General features: G+C 39.6%; 3 protein-coding genes and 1 pseudogene across 3 annotated transcripts; 1 reads left to right on the top strand and 3 right to left on the bottom strand.

Annotated features, from left to right (window-relative positions):
• Positions 1–1,925: 1,925 nt before the first annotated feature.
• On the top strand, positions 1,926–2,883 carry LOC115746624 (annotated as a pseudogene).
• Positions 2,884–4,504: 1,621 nt separating this feature from the next.
• On the bottom strand, positions 4,505–5,779 carry LOC115746639 (acetyl-CoA-benzylalcohol acetyltransferase-like). Its single transcript, XM_030682480.2, has one exon. It carries the CDS (start codon positions 5,777–5,779, stop codon positions 4,505–4,507), a length of 1,275 nt encoding a protein of 424 aa, XP_030538340.1.
• A 4,126-nt stretch (positions 5,780–9,905) lies between these two features.
• Positions 9,906–11,216, bottom strand: LOC115746625 (acetyl-CoA-benzylalcohol acetyltransferase-like). The gene has a single exon (XM_030682456.1). The coding sequence runs from the start codon at positions 11,214–11,216 to the stop codon at positions 9,906–9,908; it is 1,311 nt and encodes a 436-aa protein (XP_030538316.1).
• A 6,496-nt stretch (positions 11,217–17,712) lies between these two features.
• Positions 17,713–18,384, bottom strand: LOC115746627 (acetyl-CoA-benzylalcohol acetyltransferase-like). Its single transcript, XM_030682457.1, has one exon. It carries the CDS (start codon positions 18,382–18,384, stop codon positions 17,713–17,715), a length of 672 nt encoding a protein of 223 aa, XP_030538317.1.
• Between the last annotated feature and the right edge of the window lie 2,150 nt (positions 18,385–20,534).

Genomic DNA, 20,534 nt, shown 5'->3' with positions numbered 1-20,534 from the left:
CGGCAGAGAAAAATGAATTTAAGATTTCTTTTTCCACAAGGTCTCACCCTATATATATGTGTATATATATGTATATATATATATATATAATGACACTTTTATTTCTTGAATGGGGACAATCATAACTCCGTGTTGGGTAAAAATGGGCAGCACTTCGGCACAAACTAAGCCAATCCAGGATCAAAGTCTCCCATCGTAACTACACCGATATTATCTAGCAACAACCAACAATATATATCTAGCAAAAACAATCTCGCAACATGTAAATATGATAGCATAATGATAAAGAGACAGTATACCAAGATTTACATGAAAAACCCAAAACGGGAAAAAATCACGTTCGGTCAAAAAACTTTCACTAATCACCAAGAATAGTAGACACACAAAATGTTTCTCTCAATTACACACTAGAAGCTCAACATCAACATTACATGGGCGTTTTCTCACCAAAAAGGTGAAACAAGACAAAAGAGGGCAAGAAAACCCTAACCGCGATTGGAGAATTCGGAGATGAATTTCAACGAATGAAACCGATCAACTCGTAGATCTCGGCCTCACGAACAACATACTCAAATTTGAGCAAATTCCGTCAACATTTGGCCTACGAAACGGGACCGTAAATTTGCGACCCTTTTCTTCTCCTCCCTCGCACACCCTCATGCCTCGCCTCAGGTCGCCTCATTCAAAGGATAATGGGTGGTAGCTCATTAGGTGAAGATCGACAGCGAAGCTAGACGAAAATAGAGCTCATCTCGTGGAAACTGAAAGCAAAAGAGAGGCGCACGAGGGAAGGTTCGTCAATGGAGGAAACATGTGTGGTGTTGTGATGTGCAGATGAGAGAGAAAGTAGAGAGAGAGAGGTGTTGTTTTCTTGAGGGAGGGTGTCGAATATCTTAATTCGATCATATCAACGATGCAAGAAAGTAATGAAAATTTGCACAACACAAGAATTTACGTGGTTCGACAGCGGAGATGTTCCGCCTACCTACGTCTACGAGGAAATGAGATCTATTTCACTAATAACGTAGAAAAGTGTACAGCCGCTCTTTCTCACACACTCTCTATATAATAGAGACCTGTTTCGCTCTAAATATATATAGCGAAACCCTACACGGCACAAATTACAAAATTGCCCACATAGCCTAAAATATTTAATTTTCCCATAGAAATCCTTCTATAACCGAGCGGGACCCCCGTGTTGTTCGGTCGCGAGGGCCTTTCGGAACCGCCTCATAATATCTTGGATAACAGAATACAAAACATTAACCTCAACAGAGGGGGTGATGACAGCTCTTTACACTTCCCTAATTTATAACTGATAGGGACCTATGAGATCCCAAAAAATAATATTTCCTTCCTACCCTCCTCCCCCTTTTTTGTCATTTCCTTTTAAAATATTATCTTTTGGAAAATATTTTCTTTTCTATTTGCTCTCTTTCTTTAATTTTTTTTTATTTCCATAAAAAAAAATCAATGGATGTCTGATGGAATAATTTTCTAGGTTGTTGTTATTGTTGGTACCTTCTTGATTTCATTCAAGTTCGGTATTTTATGAGACTTAAGATATGAAATCATAAAAAGTAATAATTTATCACGCATATATAAAAAATATTTATTTATTATGCCACGTGTCCCAAAGTGTCGAAATTCTCTATTTTTTGAGAAATCACAGGTCGGCGTGTCGTGTCGTGACGTGTCTCGTGTCTCGTGTCGTGTCGGTGCTACATAGGTTAGGATAGCATTATTTTGGATCATCTTGATGTCGAACAAGAACAATTTTGTACGCCTAGAAAAAAAAAAAAAAAAGCAAAGTGTGGATTCAACTTGATAGAGCAAAACAATTGGTAATACCCCGGACTGAGTGATAGAAACTTGTGAAATCCCTAAAGATGAAAAGAACTGCACCGCGGCATTCCCTCTGATGAATGAATGCAATGTTTGTTGCAGCGAAGTTTTCAGCTGAGTACTGCAGGGCGGTCCAGAAATTGGCTAGGGAACTGCTCAAGGGTATATCGGAGAGCCTAGGACTTGAACCGGGCTACGTCGACGAGGAAATGAACACGGATTAAAGCCACCAGATTTTAGCAGCGAATCTGTATCCGCCGTGCCCGCAGCCAGAACTCACTACGGGCTTACCCCCACGCTCGGACTGTGGCCTGTTGACCATCCTCATGCAGAATGGAGTTAGCGGCCTCCAAGTGCACCATGGTGGGAAGTGGGTCAAAGTCGATCCCATTCCGAATGCGCTCGTGGTCAACAACGGTGATCAGCTTGAGGTAAAGATACAGAGATCCATGCTTAATCTTGCACGAGTGGTCCAATTAATATCAAATCTAGGTATTTACTCTGTGCCTTGGAATATAGATGCAGATGCAATGTAGGTATTTGTGGAAGGGACATTGTTATTAGACATAGAACTATAGTACATACAGTTGTGTAAAAATTTGTTGAAACACACTCTATTGTCTTTGTTTCTTTAACCAGATATTAATTTGTTAAAAAGCCGATACAAATCTTTGTGATTTACTCTTGTTTCTCCCATTGAACAGATCAAGCTTCTTGGAAACTAATTCCTTTTGTGACACTTTTCAACTGTGCTAGATTATGAGCTATGGGAAATACAAGAGTGTTCTGCATCAAGCTGTTGTGAACGACAGGGCTACAAGGATATCGATCCCTTTCAATGCCGGACCATTGCCCGACACTGTCGTCGTGCCAGCAGAGCAGCTGGTGGAAGGCGAGGACAACCAAGCCACGAAAATCTCGGTGAATTACAAGGACTTTATGGAACTTAAACAGAGCAAAGTCATTGATTCGAAATCATGCGTGAATCAGGTAAAGATATGATTTTCTGTTATGCTGTATCATGTTAAAAAGGGATGTGCGATGTCTATTGGTTCTAGACTGTCTGAACACTTTGGAGAGCAACCTCATGGAACGTGTAATGTTATTTGATGCAAGGTGCAAGAACCATACAGCACCAAACTGAACCTTTCTGTGATGTATCTTCTTGACATAACAAATGGAAGTGAGAACTGCATTATGTCTGATTAAACACCGCAAATTTGTAGTGCTATACCAAACTATAACGTTCGGTCAGTATGAGCAAGCAAATTTATGGGTCTGCACTTTCACCGGAAACGGCCACTTCATTGCGCTGAAAACACCGGGGTACTAGCCACAACTCGAAGAACCTGTTTCAAATATAATCTCCTCCGACGAAAATAAAGATTTGTTTAGGCTGAGACATCACCCTAAGCATCGTAACCCCAGAGGCATCTTGTGCCTATGTTGAGGATGATTCTAAAACCTCGTTTTCTTTTTAGATTTGACGGTTTCAAGTAGACATTGCACCGATGGAAACCCGACTTTGTCCAATCTATTAGGATTAGGCTTCCAAACACAATGAAATAGAAAGTAAATGGGAATAAAAGAAATAGAGACACAAGGTTTATCTTAGTTTATTCTTAAACTAGAGCTACATCCAGCAGATGATTCCACCATAATGAACGTTTCCCACATGTCTATTGACCCTCAATTATAAGAGAAAGATGTTATATATAGGCCACTCAGTAGCCATTCATTGCTTCAAGTTCAAATTATCAATAAAATAAAAACCCAACCTACAAAACTTCCATGCCTTCCTGTCAATGGGGAATATGAATTACACTCCAACACAATCTTGATGGCATGCTGAGAGGGTATATTTCCATTTTGTTGAGCGATCAATCTGCCCGATTAGTTCTTGAAGCAAATCAAGTATAATTCATTGTGTTCAAACAACTAAGGGTGCATTTGACTCATGGAAAACAAATATATATTTTTTTAAAAATGATCATTTGTATCACTTGAAATGATTAACCGATAAATAACAATATTATTATCAATAACAATTTATGCCAACAAAATTTTAGACAATGAAAATATTTTTCATTTGTTCATTTTTTTTTAGTGATCCAAGCGATTAGTTTTCGAAAAAAAAAATTCTAAATCATTCATTTACTAGGAGAACATCTTCTTTTATTTCCTGGTGTTTGGATAGCTTAGGAAAATGAGTCAACGGCAAATGTTTTCAAAATATGACCAGAAACTCTGCAGTTGAGTCCGGCACTTGTTCCCAAGGCGACAGCGGGGCCAGGACCATCAAGGCCTAGCCTGAGACAAAGGTGCCTATGCCTGCGACGCCGGGCCTGGTAATATGGAGGCTGCACTATGGTCCATGGTCCGGGGCTGGGCACAGAAGTTTACGTGGTCCGGTCCGAGTGTCTATATGTACTTTACGAGGATACCCAATCGCCAAGAAATCCACTATGAATTTGGAGAATACAAAGACATTGATGCACTCTCGATGACGCAATGATGGACTCTAGATCTGAGGCAAATGCAATTTCTCATGCTTGGATAAAAAAAACATAAGAGCCACACCAGCTTATATAACTCTCAGATTCAAGATTTGGTTAGAACAAAGAGAGTGCCCGCGATTGCTCTGCCTCGAATGGATCTTCTAGGAAGTGAAAGCCACAATGTCAGGGTCTTGCTCCAAAAGAACCTTCTCCTCTGGGCTTAGCATGATCCACGCATCGATTCCACCCTCAGATTTGCTATCGATGAGAAAAACCATACGGACAGGAATGCACGTGTTGCTCACCAAGTCCGGCTTCCCCCACCCAAAATCGATGTCATAGAACGGGAAACCACACCAGCTTGAAAAGGCCACCACGTTCTCCCGATCACTGTGAGCAGCCCATTCTTTGGATTCTCTTATAGAGTCCTTCACCATGTTCATGCACGACTCTCCGTCCGCTGTCGCCGCGTACCTTGTCTTGGCACTCACAAATGTGTCGTGGATCACCTTCGCAAACGCCTCGAGATTCAGGCCATTCTGATCCATGGTGTGTCGGCCGACGACCATGGTGTAGAAGTTACCAAACGCATTTGTTGGTATGGGTAGATTGACTCTCCCTCGCAGGTTCATCGAGTGACAAACCACGAAGGGTCTTAGGCGGCCGTGTTTCTCTCGATCCATGGTTACAAACACCTTACATAATAGTGCGCACACGACCTCCACTCTCGATATCCGCTCAATTTTAGCCGCAGCTAGTTTTAGTCTCGATAGGGCCGCACCGCTGAATATGAACCGATTCATCGTGAATTTTACTCCACCACGGAGTGGAGGCCAGCGAGTGACTACCGACCCCTTCACTGGGAATAGAGAGGAAAGGTTGAAATACGGCGAGGCTAGCTCATTGATTCCACTCCGGCACACTGTAGCCCATGAATTCATGAATGTTGCCATGGTGGACATGTCGCCTAACTTGTGGCAAGAGCGCAGGCTGATCACGAGTCCCCTGCAGTCGAATACGTTCACTTGAATCACGACTAGGGGATTGCCGGCAAGTCCCAGTGGGAACTTGGACAAACAGCTGAGCAGGTCCACGTCGAAGCCTCCCTGGAGGAGATGATCAAGCTGGCAATTCACTCTGGCGTGCACAAATTCTACTCCTTGGTCGTTACAGTCGATAAAGAGCCCTTCCTCGATGTACCGACCAGCTAGAGGGTAGAAGTTCACTAGGGTTTCTGAAAGCGACTCCTCCAAAAGGCGAAGCCTTTGGAAAGTATCGTCTTCACGGTTTTCGCCATCGGCCCGGTAGTAGAAAAGGAAACCTGCATAACCCGGATGCTGAAGCTCATCTATGCAGGAAAGGTTTAGCTTGCAATGATGATTCGGCGTCGGAGCCGATGGCTTGATCAGTTTCCTGCTTTGCACTTCCACCTTCATGCTTGATTCTCTTCCAATCACTCCAGTACTCCCCAACAAATTGGAATTTCCTTTCCTGGTGCACTCAAACCTGGTCGGTAGAGATTGGTTATATAGAAACTTGTCAAACAATGATCCATTTATAAGGTAACTCCTGGATGAATGTTACAAAAGTCGCGTCTACGAAAGGTAGTACCAGGTGATCATAAAAAAGAGGCCCATCGTGAGCTCTGGTAGAGATTTTCTTGTACCATGTCCTTCAATTGAAGGCAATTATGATAGAAAAAACCAGAAAGAAGTGTCCTATGTACAAGCCCTTGAAATACAAAATCAAATTAAATTTCTAGTAGGAGAGATTTTAATCTTTCTTCATTATCTATAAGATTAACGGTACTATTTACGTGTCCTTACCAAAAAAAAAATTTCCTTACCAAAAAAAAAAAAAGATACTATTTACGTGATTCTAGACCATGTTGATGTACTTTGGATTCGCAGATGTTTCATTTTCCTACCTAAACGGGATACAACTTGTGTAGATTAATGATTATAAGTTAGCAATCGCGAAGACTCGAAGATTATGCTCGTCTGTCTGCATGAAAATACCTTTGACGTCCGAGCAATTCCAATCTAGGAATTGGAGTGATCCATGCAACTTTTATCAACTGTGTCCAAATTGTTCTTGATAAGGGCCACATATACAGGCTTGGACTTAACCGAATTATGAGCTCATAGAGTGTACCATGGGCTTATAGACAGTGGGCCTATGGATAGTCAGGTCTTTACACCCATCTTTCTTAAATACCAAATGTAAATAAATAACTAAATCTAAAGATGGCCTTCATAGAATCATAGGCGAGCCTAATTTAGATCTGTTGTGGAAATTCCGAGAACTATTGAGTGTAGATAGAAAATCACGAAAGTCCAAGACGTGTAAGCACAATTTTCAAGGATAAATACCGCCTTTCAGAGAGTGCAGAGATTAGAATGCAACTATGCTCCAGGATTCGACATACCTTCCAATTAGTATGCACTACAATATTGGTTATAGCAGTAACAACATAAGATGTGAAACCAGGAGAGACAAAGGAGGAGGAAGAAGAAGAGGAGGAGAGGGTTCCGTTTAAATCTTGTGCGTAGAATGAAGAAGAGCGGGTAATTATTTATAGAAATAAGGTGATAAGAAGTTGGAAATATCAGGGAATGGCTAGGAGAAAGCAATGTGAAAACGGCTAGCAATAAGAAACGGTTAGCGGATTAAATATCATTGTAGCTACCAGAATTAATGTGAAAATGACAAGCAAAATTAAAAAGAAAAGAAAAGAAAAGAAACGAAACGGTAGCAAATTAAATATCACAGCTACTAGTTTGACTAATGGAAAAACACCAAAATCAAAGATATATTTGTGGGCATAAGGACACCTCAAGTGTCAATATTTGTGTACGGTGCTTACTTTGGTGCCGAAATATTTTTTGGGATCACTTCGGTGCCAAATCGGATAAAAAGCTATCACTTTAGTGCCAACAACTAAAAATTCTGATAATCTCATCAGAGTTGGCACTCAAATAATCTTTTCTCAAAAAAATTGGTACTTTTTTTTGGTCGAAAAAAATTAGCACTCAAATGATCCAAAATAAGATCACTTTAGTGCCAAATCGGAGAAAAAACTATCACTTTAGTGCCAACGGTAAGAAATTCCGGCAATCTCACAGGAGTTGACACTTAAATAATCATTCTTCAAAAAAATTGGCACATAAGTGATTAAAAAAATGTTAACACCAAAGTGAGTGTCGTACATAAATATTGACACTATTCACATGCGATAAGTCAAACCCCAATCCCATCATGGTTAAATTGAAGGTAAAATAATAGATCCAATGGTGCTCGGCCTCTGCCGCCACCCAAAACATTAAGCTAATAGCCGTGATCACACTATAATAAGCATTTATATCATCCGCCTCTTAAGATAAAACTAACTCCAATGGTAAGATACTTAACAAATTGGTAAGCATTAGGTTTTTTTTTTTTTTTTTGCACACTTGGTAAACATTAGTTTGAGAGTTGATCTTTTCCAAAAGAACCATAACACTTAAAAGAAACCAAACAGATGCGACATATACTAGAGACAGATAAGATAATTTGAAGGTGCAATTCACACAACTTGATTCTAATCAATTTATTATCAATTCATTACAAGACTTGCCTTGAACTTGCAAAATATTGAACTAAATATAGAAACAAGACCGGTCATGATGCATGCATGTAGGACATTCATGAATTTGATTTAATTACTAACAGAGACTTGAGTCCATTTTCATTTCCCCGGTCTACATTATTGCAAGGTACAACTACTTCGAAAATAAAATATTCAGGCAACATCTCTATCTACAACTTGGAAGTGAATGCTGGAATTCCTGGATCTTGTTTAAGAAGAATCATCACATCTTTGTTGATGGTTATCTATGCATTGATTCCTCCGCTATCTTTGTCGTCGATAAGAATGATCGATCTGTAATTCATTGACGTGTTGCTAACGAGGATCGGCCTTCCCCAACCGCAGTCATTCTCATATAGCCCGAACCGGCACAAGCTACTGAAAGGAATCAGATAATCTTGGCCTGTGGACAGCATTTTGACAAACTCGGTCATAGAATTGCCCACCTTCGTGGGTAACTCCTCCCTGTCTACTACTGTTGAATATTTCATTTTGGCATCAGCTATCATGTCACGCATTACATTCACCATTTCGTTGAACTCCAATTTGCTTTTTCTTATATTTAAGATGTCCATATAGGCATTTTCCTGAAATCCCTTTGGGCATCACCAAACCTATTGTGGAGGCGTATTGGCCATCAGCCATTTATGTGCTTCAATAATCAACTTCATTGCTTCATTTTGGCGATGCACTCATTTCTCAAATTGAAAGTATACTCAAGTATTTTCAACATGTCAAGATTCTGCATAATTTTAGGGAGAGAATGACGCAGCGTTCAATGAAGATTGCAAGCAAATCCTTGCTAAGAGGAGAGAAATCTCGAAAATTCTGTGAATATTATTGATGATCTGCTTCAAAAATGTGATAAACACCTTTTATGGGGTGTTATCCTAACCCTAGTCCAATTAGGAATCGAAATATCGAAAAACGGAAAATTACAAAAGTGCCACTGAAATAAAATTAAGCCCGAAAAATACTAAAAAAAAAAGGAAAACCCATCTAGACATTCCCGAACCGCCAAAATTCATTGTTAGTCACGGCCAAAGGTGGTGAGTATTGATCGGGACGCCGTTTCGCTTTAGCCTACCAAATTTGAGCTCAATCCGACGTCGTCCACCCAATCCGTCGGTTCTAGCCACAGCACCGTTTCGCCCTCCGATTGGATTTCGTTGATCCAATCGATCCAGAACGCACTACTAATGACATCCGCATAAGAGAAATGCAAGTGCAAATTGGCTAGCAAATTGGGTTATCCAACCCAACAATGTGGTTGATAATTATGTATTAGATAGGCCACCAATGGGTTTGCTTCCCCGGGCTGTTAGGGGATCAAATTAGTTAATGTTTTGTTAAGAGATAAACGACCTAATTTTCAGGCTCTACTCATGTTCTTACAAACAAAAGTTACTCGTATAATTTTGACTAACGGCTTGCCTATTCAAGATGGACTTTCACATCTTAAAAGTAAAACGTTACCTATTCAAGATGGACTTTCTCATCTTAAAAGTAAAACACTAAATCCAGCTATGCTCCACCTCCACCACCATCAAAGCTCACCCTTTTTGAGATGACAAATGGGTATGTGATTGTCGTTAATTGACTGTAAGATTAACAACGATCACAAACAAATAATCAAAATTTAGTGTGATGTAGATTATACCCACAGAATACGTTAAGAGAATGAATTTCCAGCTGCTTTAGCATGCAATTACATTAGCCTCTTTTTAAACTAACGATAACTGCAAAAGTAGTACTTAAATAATGAGTAAACATCAGTTAAGAGTTGACCGTATACCCAATTATTCTCAAAAGAACCAAACATACGGGACAAATACTAGAGAGCCGAGCCCACCATTTTTATTTTCCCACTCTATGATATTGTAGCATACAAAGACTTTCCAATTGATATATTCAGCCAACATCTCCGTCTCCAACTAGGAAGTGAATGCCAGAAATTCCGGATCTTGTTTAAGAAGAATCATCTCATCTTTATCGATGGTTATCCATGCATCGATTCCTCCGCTCTCTTCGCCGTCAATAAGAAAAATGAATCTGAAATTCGTTGGTGTGCTGGTGACGAGAACCGGCCTTCCCCACCCGAAGTCATTCTCATATAGCCCGAACCAGCACCAGCTAGAAATACCAATCAGACAATCTTCGGTTGTGGACAAAGTTCTGGAGAATTCAGTTAGAGAATTTCTCACGATTGAGCAGAGCTCCTCACCGTCACCTACTGTTGCATATTTTGTTTTGGCGTCCGATATCAAGTGGCGGATCACATTCACCATCCCTTTGAACTCCAACTTGCTTTTGCCGGCTGTGGGTTGACCGGATCGTGCAAACATAAAGGCAAAGAGATTGCCACAAGTATTCGAGGGTATTGCTAGATTGATTTTCTGGCGCAAGTTAACAGTCATGCAAACCACGAAAGCCCTTTGTTCGCCATTTATATTTCGATCAACATCGACGAGAGCCCTACTTATTAGTGCTGAAACAACCTCCACCCTTGAAAGATGGAAATCAATGGCCATCGAGTCCTTTGCATTGTCTCTAGCTAGGGCTTTCAGCTTTGATATAGCATTGCCACTGAACCTGAACCTACTGCTGACGAAATCTTCCTTGCCAATAAGTGGTGGAGGCCTAAATGGAACACCCGACTCTTTCACCGGGAATAGAGATGACAACTCGAAATTTGGACAGACTATTGCATCTATGTTACCTCGGCAAGTGGTAGCCCATGAATTAATGAACATGGCCATGGTGTACATGTCACCAATCTTGTGTGCAAAGCGCACGCCTATTGCTAATCCACCGCACTCGAAGGTATTCACTTGAATCACAACTAACGGATTGCCTACTACCTTAGTCGGGAATCTCGACAAACAATTTAGCGAATCCATGTCGGGGTCTCCATGGAGACCCTGATCAATCTGGCCATCCACTTTGGCATGGACGAACTCAACTCCAAGGTCATTACAATGGACAAAGCAATCGTCGATCTCCTTATATCTACCTGCCATAGGATAAAAGATTGTTAGGGTTTTGGAAAGCGACTCCTCCATTTGGTGGAGCCTTTGAGCAATATCAACTCCTGGTTTCTCAGCATAATCTCTATAGTAGAAGATAACACCCACATAAACGAGCGGCTGAAGCTCATCCATTGATGATAGCTTCCATTTTTGCCGGTTGTTTGGTGTCGGCACTGACGGCTTGACCAACTTCTTCCATTGTACTTCCACCTTCATGCTTGGATTGCTTCTCAAGGACGGTGAAGATGGTTGGGTGCAGGATCTGGTGCAGTACAAGTCGAGTCATGTGAGGAACGATTGTTATTTTATACCCGTATGAGGAACGATCGTATATTTAATGCCTTGTACACCTCTCACCTACCGTATTGAATGGAGAGCGGGTAGAAGAGAAGGAGGTTCTCATACGGAGTCGCTGTAAGCCCAATCAAATATGACTGTTCTAGAAGGGGTGGGCCACCCACCTTTGAATGATGTTGGTCCTACGGACCATGAACAGATTCACCTATGGCCTCTGGGCATATCCAAACCGCAACATATTAAAAACATAAGGATGGATACATTTTAAATTTACTAGAAAAACACTTTTGATAGCTCTAAGGTCAAGATTGGTCCTTTTAGGGTAAGATACTTTGTTGTTATGACCAATGCGGAAACAATAATAAAATTAAAACTGAGAAGAAAAAATGAATAAAAGTTTTACGTAGAAACCCTCACGGGAAACACCATGGGGAGAGGAGAAGCAAAATCCACAATAGAAATTCAAAGATTACAAAAGGTGGCTCAAAAAATTAAAGACTCTTTCTGTCTCTGTTTCGTGACTTAATAACTTGAGAAAAATAATATTTATACTACTTCCAAACTCTAACGTCGGCCGAAGCCCATAAAGAATTCAAGACATGTCGACAAATCTCCACCTTGGCTTGAATTCATCAAATAGACATTCTCCTCTCACCAGAATAGAAACTCATTTGCAAAAATCATTACCCATATCAGCTAGATTGTTTTCTATACCAATCTTCAAGACCTTAATATAGCCATCAGCAAAAATGCCTCGAATATAATGATACCGCACATCAATGTGCTTTGTCCTATAGATACATTTGATCTTTGGTAAGATGCATAGATTCTAACTATCACAATAGACAATAGTCACACCATAATCCACATTGAGCTCTCCAAATAAGCCTCTTAACCGTATGGCCTCTTTAACTTCCTCGGGAATAGCCATATGCTCTGTCATTTGTAATAGTATGCTATAAAGCAGCTTTCCAACTAATTGCACAACCTCCAATAGTAAATATGTATCCAGTCAAAGATCTTCTCTTATCAAGGTCAACAGCATAATCGGAATCAACATATCTTGTAAGAGTTTCACGAGTTTTTCCAAACTCTAAACCATAATTTGAAGTACCCTTTAAATTTCTCAAAATCTTTTTCACAGCTTGCCAATAAACTTTGCCTAGACATAATAAGTATCTACTTACCACACTAACAACATGTGAAATATCAAGTTGAGCGCAATGGTTTGCATACATAAGGCTACCAACTATAATGAGTATGGAACATGCAACATATATTTTACCTCCTCATATGTTTGTGGGCATAAACTAGCTGATAATCTAAAGTAAGCAACAAGAGGAATACTAACTAGTTTAGCATCTTTCGTGCCAAAACAATCTGACACCTTATCAATGTAGTATTTCCGGGAAAGACATAGTTTCCCCCTTTTCGATCTAGCCGAATTTCCATGCGTACGATTTTTTTCGCTGCACCTAAATCTTTGTCACGACCTAATTTTTCAAAGCTAATGGATTAGCAGGCTAATTATCTAACTAACCTAATTTGGACTCTAAGTTACGATTTCATATAGACTTTGGAGAGCCTAAGCTAGGTTAATTAAACAATTAGCTTAGTAATGCATTAGTCCAAAAATTAGGTCGGTGACACGCACCCTCACGCGAGTATTATACGGTGGAACCCACTTAACTCATTGTCTTTATTTGTAAGATTAGAAGGCCTTTGCACTCATAGATTAACCCATGCACACTCATTTTTCTTATGTGGGACAAGAAAATGTACCTCTTTTGTTTTTACAAATAAACAATCAACAAGGGGTAGCGGCTATGTGTAGAACTGCGGCGATAGGCAACGATGCGATGTTACCGTGGGAGGATGTGACGTGTATCGAACATACGAGAAGAGGTGCTGGGACAAGAATAAGGAAATAGGGGAAAAAACTAAAAATGAAAGAAAGAAAAATTACCAATGCAAATTTAACTTGCCGATGTGCCATCCTCTTCAAGAGGGAGGAAATTCAGACATAAATTTATCGTCTTAAATTGAAAATTCAAGTCCACGTGGTTAAAGATAAATTTTGGGGTGAAATGTCTTGAATGAAGATGAGGGAGGGAGGACAAAGGCTAATTGAATTAAGTGTTCACAAGAATATAAACTTGCGAGGTGTTATCCCATGAATCTACTTCACTTTTGAGTTTGTGACTAGATTATGTTTGTTTACCACTTATATTATGGAGACACCGCTGAAGAGACCATATGCAAATAGAGGATCTTAATCTACAGAAATTAGGGTTTGATGTAGAGGTGGTCGGTTCCGTGGAACCGCCGATTCCGATTCAGGAACCGGCGGTTCCGGTTCCTAAAAAAGGTGGAATTGCCGGTTCCGAGGCCCAAATTGCTCTTTTCTCCCAAGCCTCCTCCTTTTTTTTTCCTTTTAAAAAAAAAACGGGTTGGAACCATGGGGCCGGTCAACGGGCTGGTTCCGGGCCCATGGTTCCATTTGGCCATGTCTAGTTTGATGTTTTGAGAAAAACGAGTACTTATTCCCTTTTAAAAAAAAAAATAATTGAGGAGCAGCCCTCTTAATAAAAGAGGCACTCTATTTGCTGACTGTGTTGTTCTTTACTTAACATTGTATAACGTATACCTAATTTTTTTTTTTTGCCCATGTACGTATGCCTAACTTACACTAAAGTATGACCAACAAAAAAAAAAAAACTTACACTAAAGCAATTTTCACATTAAGTTGAGATTCTAATCTATTACACACCATTTCCTCCAGGAAAGTGTCAAGAAAGTCATAAATCTATTGTATTAGTGCCAATTTAGTTATAAATCTTTTTTTGGTGCCAATTTAATCTTAAACATTTTGCATTAGCACCAATTTTCAGTCCTAAACCTTTTACATTTGTGCCAATTAAGTCCTAAATCTTTTGCACTTATGTCAATTGAGTCAATCCGGCCAATTTTGTCCGGAAATTGCTAACATGGACGTCGATTTTCATACGTGGCACAGCCGGCGCCGACGTGAATATTTTATAATATTTTTAATAATATTTTTAAAAATATTTCTAAAAAACCAAACAATGCTTAAAAAAGTCAAAATAATTTTAAAAATGTCCATGTTGACACCTGTCTTGCCACATAGGACAATCGATGTACACATCAATAATTTCAAATTGAAATTGGTCGTGTGTGACACAATTGGCAAAATTGAAAAGATTTATGATTGAATTTGTGCTAGTTAAGTTCTAAATCTTTTGCATTTATGTCAATGAATCAATTCAGCCAATTTTGACAGGAAAAATCGCTAACGTGGACGTCGATTGTCTTACATGGCACAATAAGCCCTAACGTGGACATTTTTAATATTTTTATTATATTTTTAAAAATGTTTCTAAAAAAACAAAAAATGCTTGAAAATATTATTAAAAATGTACATGTCAACACCGGTTGTGCCATATAAGCAATCGTTGTCCACATCAGTGATTTCAAGCTAAAATTGACTGGATTGACTCAATTGGCATAAATGTAAAAGATTTAGAATTGAATTGGTATTAATGTAAAAGGTTTAAGACTAAATTAACGCAAAAAAAAGTTTTAAAAACTGAATTGACATCAACACAATAGGTTTAAGACTTTCATGACACTTCTCCCCTTTTTCTCCACCCCCAGCCATCAATCTGCCCAAGTAGTTTCCTCTTTTTAGTGCAATAGAATGTTCTTACAAGGAGGGAGACAGGGCCGGCCAAGGCAGGGAGATCTTTGCTTTCTTCCCCTTTTGGCCTTCAATGTTAAAAATAAGCACATCGGAGTTGATGAGAGACGGTGGGAGGAGAGTGGAGGCCGGAGTATTGAGGGCCTTGATGGGCCGGTTTTGATCGGGCCAAGCACTCTTTTAGGCTTCTATTTTGTCCTAGTTGAATCAAGACTGGAGTATAGAGGTCAACAAAGTTGCGGATTGGGTCGTTAAGGCTTAAAGAAAAGAAAGTTTACCTAGCAATTGGACACTTTATCATCTCCTGCTTTGCATCTGATCTTTCATCACGTACCGTTTTGGCTCGGTTTTCACGTTACCACGTCTCGAGAACTACCCCTTCATGAGATCACCGAAAACCATGAACATGTCCGACTTCTTGGCATGTTAGACATATCGCTTTCGTCGTGGAAAAAAAAAAAAAAATATATCGCTTTCTCCCTCGTGACATTCTATTTTGCTCATAGTTTTCCACTTAGCCACATGTCTCCTCATTAATCCAAATTATGTCTTCCATTCAACCAGATGCCTCGACCTACTTTCTTTAGGCTCACTCTTCAACCTACAAAATCGATGAGGCCACATTAAAGTGTACACACAATTTGATATATATGTCAACTTTCATTATAGAAGTACATGTGGTATGAATGATTACGATTGCTCTGATAATGTAGGCGGAGCAAATTTGACATCTCAAGATGTTTGATACAGTGCCGGGTAAACAACAAACTCACCAAATTCTAGTAAATTGCAAATATAACAGGTGCATGGAGTGGACGTTTACTTTAATTTTGGTGCATTTCTTTGTGTAAATTTTTTTTTTTCATATGTAAAAATTTCTTATCAAGATTGTGAGACGAGTATTCTGCCGAAGGAAAAAAAAGACCCAAAGAGGGCATTGTGGGAGTGTGGAACCAACTTGACACCCTGGTGGCATTCATGTGACAAAATCCAAACCCAGTCTTACCATGGCGAAATTAATGTTTCAAGGATAAATTTGTCTTTTTGAATTACACGCATAGGATTGGTTGGCTTCCAATGGAAAGTTGCTAGCCTAACAGTTTAACAAGATTGTCGGTTATTTCTGACCACACGATCTCTTAATCAATGAGTATTTTATAAAAAAAACACGTGGTGATAATGTGTGGGCCTACGGTTGACATTGTACAACCCCCGACAGATCTTGTCGAGAAGCATTTTCCCTTCCAATACCACTAGAGTCTTCTATTCAAGTTTCCCATTTAGGCATTTTGCAATCTCTGCGTTTAGTGGTCAAGATAAAAATTTATCCTATCTTGTGTTTATCTCATGGGGGAGATGGGTTAAAGGTGCATAGGATTTCTCATGTTCATGGTATAAAAGCTATTTTTTTCTCAAATAAAAAACTTATTAAATAATAAGATTAAAATAATTATTATATATAAATTATATTTGAATTCTAAAATTAAAAAGAAACTACAAAATAAAAATATTTTTTTGTTTATTCCTATATGCATTTACAAATTTTAGTTTCTTTCTTCTTTATAAGATATATTTTGTGCACCTATGTATATAACAAACTTCATATCTATATCATTACGGATTTTATTATTTAGTAATTTTTTCGTAAAATATAATGGAACAGAATAAAATAATGAAAAAAGGGATATAAAAAATAAAATAATAAGTAAATAAAAATGAAGTAGAAGAACCTAGATTTTGAATAAACAAATTCAAAATTGAAAATGATCTTTCTAATTCTCGAAGATTGTGGAGCAATGAAGTTTCTAAAAAAAGCGCATAAATCTCCATCTCCTTCTCCTACGTATCTTTAGTTCATGTGAAGTTTCACCAATCATTTGTGATTTTTTAGTTCACGTCAAAACTCTACGAAAATGGCGAGAGAGTTGAAACCTCTTCTCTTTCATAGGTTTCTGGTTCACGTTAAAAGTCTATGAAAGCAAAAAGAGAGTCAAAACTCATTCTCCTTTGTAGCAAAAATATGATCATATTTTCTATCTTACTAGAGTTGACAGTGAATTATGAAATATTCGTTTGTGCAATTTCATGTTCATTTATATCGATAAGTGTAAATAACACACAATTAATATGATATGATATGAATATATCCGGCTTTATAACTATGATTCGCCAAACAAAGGACGGGATATGGAAAAATTCTTGAATTTCATATCATATCCAATCCTATACTGGATAGAAATCTAGACGACCAAATGTAGCCGAGTATTACCAAGCTTATGGTCGAGGCGAACTCACAATCAGCTATCGAAAACCAACTTCATGCGACGTGTGAATTTCTCAAATTGAAAGTATGCTAAAGTATTTTCAACATGTCAAGATTCTCCATAATTTTAGGGGGAGGAAATGAATGTGCTGATTGCCTAACAAGTTGGGTTATGCAACCCAACAATGCAAGTGAGAATTATGTATTAGATAGGTTACCCATTTAATTACCTATTCAAGGTGCATGGACTTTTTCGTCCTAAAAGTAGAATATTAGATCCAGCTATGCTCCGCTCAGCCAGACAGCCACTGTCAAAGCTCACCCTTTTGAGGTATAGGTTATACTCACCAGAAACGTTAAGATAATGAATTTCCAGCTGCCATACCATGCAATACTTTGCAAGTGATATAATCAGCCAACATCTCTATCCCCAACTAGGAAGTGAACGCCAGAATTTCCGGATCTTGTTTAAGAAGAATCATCTCATCTTCATTGACGGTTATCCACGCATCGATTCCTCCGCTTTCTTCGTCGTCAATAAGAACAATCGATCCTAAATTCACTGGTGTGTTGGAGACGAGAACCGGCCTTCCCCACCCGAAGTCATTCTCATACAGCCTGAACAGGCACCAGCTAGTAAAATTAATCAGACACTCTTCGCCTGTGCACCAAGTTTTGGCTAATTCGGTTAGAGAAGTGCCCACCATTGAGCAGAGCTCCTCACCGTCACCTACCATTGCATATTTTGTTTTGGCGTCCGCTATCATGTGGCGGATTAAATTCACCATCCCATTAAACTCCAACTTGCTTTCGCCGACTATGGGTGGATCGGATCGTGCAAACATCAAGGCAAAGAGATTGCCACAAGAATTAGCGGGTATTGCTAGATTGATTTTCCTGCGCAAATTAACCGTCATATAAACTACGAAAACCCTTTGTTCGCCGCGTCTATGTTGATCAACATCGACGAGAGCTCTACTTATAAGTGCCGAAACAACCTCCACCCTTGAAAGCTGGAAATCATTGGCCATCGAGTCCTTTGCATATTGTCTAGCTTGGGCTTTCAGCTTTGATATAGAATTACTGCTGAACCTGAACCTACTCATGACGAATTCTTCCTTGCCAATACGTGTAGGAGGCCTAGATGAAATCACCAACTCTTTCACCGGGAATAGAGATTACAACTCGAAATTTGGACTAACTATTGCTTCATCGTCCACTGATTGCCATTCATTAGCTCGCCGGCCACCAATCGCTGCTCTGTCGGTGCGCCGGTCGCTGGTCCGCCATCTACCTATCACTAGTCCATCGGTTGCTGGTTCCCAACCCACCAATCACCAGTCCACTAGTCACCGACCTGCCCGGTCGCTTAGTCGCCCGGTCCACTAGTCATCCATCACCCATCTCGCTACCATCAAGCCCGTCTATCGGATCGTCGATCACCGATCCACCATCCGTCGGTTCGCTAGCCCTGCTAACCACTGTTTGCCGCTCTGCTTTCCAGCGACCACTAGCTGCCACTCCACCTATTCGCCAATCCGATTGTTGACATCCGAATTTTTAGTCGGTTTTCCTTTAGTTTTATTTTCCAAAATTCACTGAAAATTCACAAAAAAATTAAAAATTAAAAAATCAACATTGGAAGCCTTGGCCAAGCATAAGGAACCAATTTGGAACAAAAAATAATTTTTCATATTTTTCACATTTTTTTTAATATTTTCGGAAAATAGGGAAAATACTTCAAAATTCATGAAAAAATACTTTTCGAGGTCACAAAAATACACAAAAATGTCCGATATTTTTATTTTAATTCCCTTTCAATATTGACCTCAAGAAAAATCAAAAATTAAGTTCAATTTTAGGTGTTCCTTTATAACGCATAAGGTTGAATTTTCATAAAAAATACAAATTGAGTCATTTTATTTGCAATTTTTGCACATTTTAAGTCTAGACATTCAATTGCAGTCCCTTTGAGCTTCAATTTGATTAATTGCACCCTCAATTGCACGAATTGTGCGAATTAGACAAAAATCCCCAAATTATTTGCAATTTAGTCCCTCAATTTGCCAATTTTTGAAATTACTTTTAATTGAGGGACTAACATGGTAAAATTGGACTGGCACCCTATGTTTTCACACATTCTGAATCAATTGGCATAGGTTTCATAGTCCAATTTGGTCAAATTAACAGTCAATTGAACTTTTCCCCAATTTGGGAATTTTGAAAAATTTGGGGTTTTCATGCAAATTGATAAGAACGTTTGGGCAAAATTGCATTTCTAGATAATATCTAGGCCCCTAAGTCCAATTTTGAGGTTTAATTGCAAAAATTCCCGTTAAATTTGGATTAATTTTGAAAATTGCACGTCCGAACCGGTTCGGACCGGTCTGACCGCCGGTCGGACCGGTCGAACCGGTCCGAGCAGATGCATCTTCTTCCCCAACTCAACCGCGCCATTTGCAGATTTGACAATGAATTTCAGTGACCAAATTGAGAGCCAATTTAACCCTAATTGATTCAATTGATAGAGGGCTTTTGTTACGCGGGTGATTACGCGTCGATTGGCACCGACGGCGAGGCCAATGGCCGCCGGAGCACGGCGGAGCGGCCGATCAAAGGTTCGGAGGCCAAAAAGTCAACATTTCTCAAACCGTGACAAATTCATGCTCGTTTGAGCTCGATTAAGGGTCTAACGGACGTTGACGGAATCACAACCGATTCCGTCACCGTCCGGCGACCAAAGCACGTGAGATTAGCACGTGAAGTGCTCGGCCAAGCTTCACCCGCGCGCGCATTTTTAAAAAATTTGGGTATAAATAGTTGAGAGGATTCTAGAAATGGAGGAGGCTCATTTTTGGCTCGCACGACAACAGAATAGAGAGAGAAAGAGAGAGATTAAGAGAGAGAGAAGCTCCGGCGACGCGATAGTCGGAGTTGCGGACCGAATCTGTGAGGTCTTGGCCCAATCGATTCGGAGCCAATCAGAGCCGGCGATCAAGTTCGGAAGTCCACCGGAGCCGAGGAGAAGCGATCGCAACCGCCAAATCAGCTCGGCGTCTTCAAAACAGGTGAGTCACCTCTTCGATCATCTCTCGGTGCGATCATGGCATATCACTTCCTCCCGCACGATTTCTTAAATTGATGTGTGCCTTTTGATCTTGGAACTCTTCTGACCATCGTCGCATCATTTCCTTGCATCGATTTTGTACAAATACCTCGAATCGAGTCCGCAAACCTCAACCTCCATTGCCGACAT

This window comes from Rhodamnia argentea, chromosome 5, assembly GCF_020921035.1.
Source record: "Rhodamnia argentea isolate NSW1041297 chromosome 5, ASM2092103v1, whole genome shotgun sequence".
In the NCBI taxonomy this organism is placed as follows: Eukaryota; Viridiplantae; Streptophyta; class Magnoliopsida; order Myrtales; family Myrtaceae; genus Rhodamnia; species Rhodamnia argentea.
This window is presented reverse-complemented; position numbering and strand designations above follow the sequence as displayed.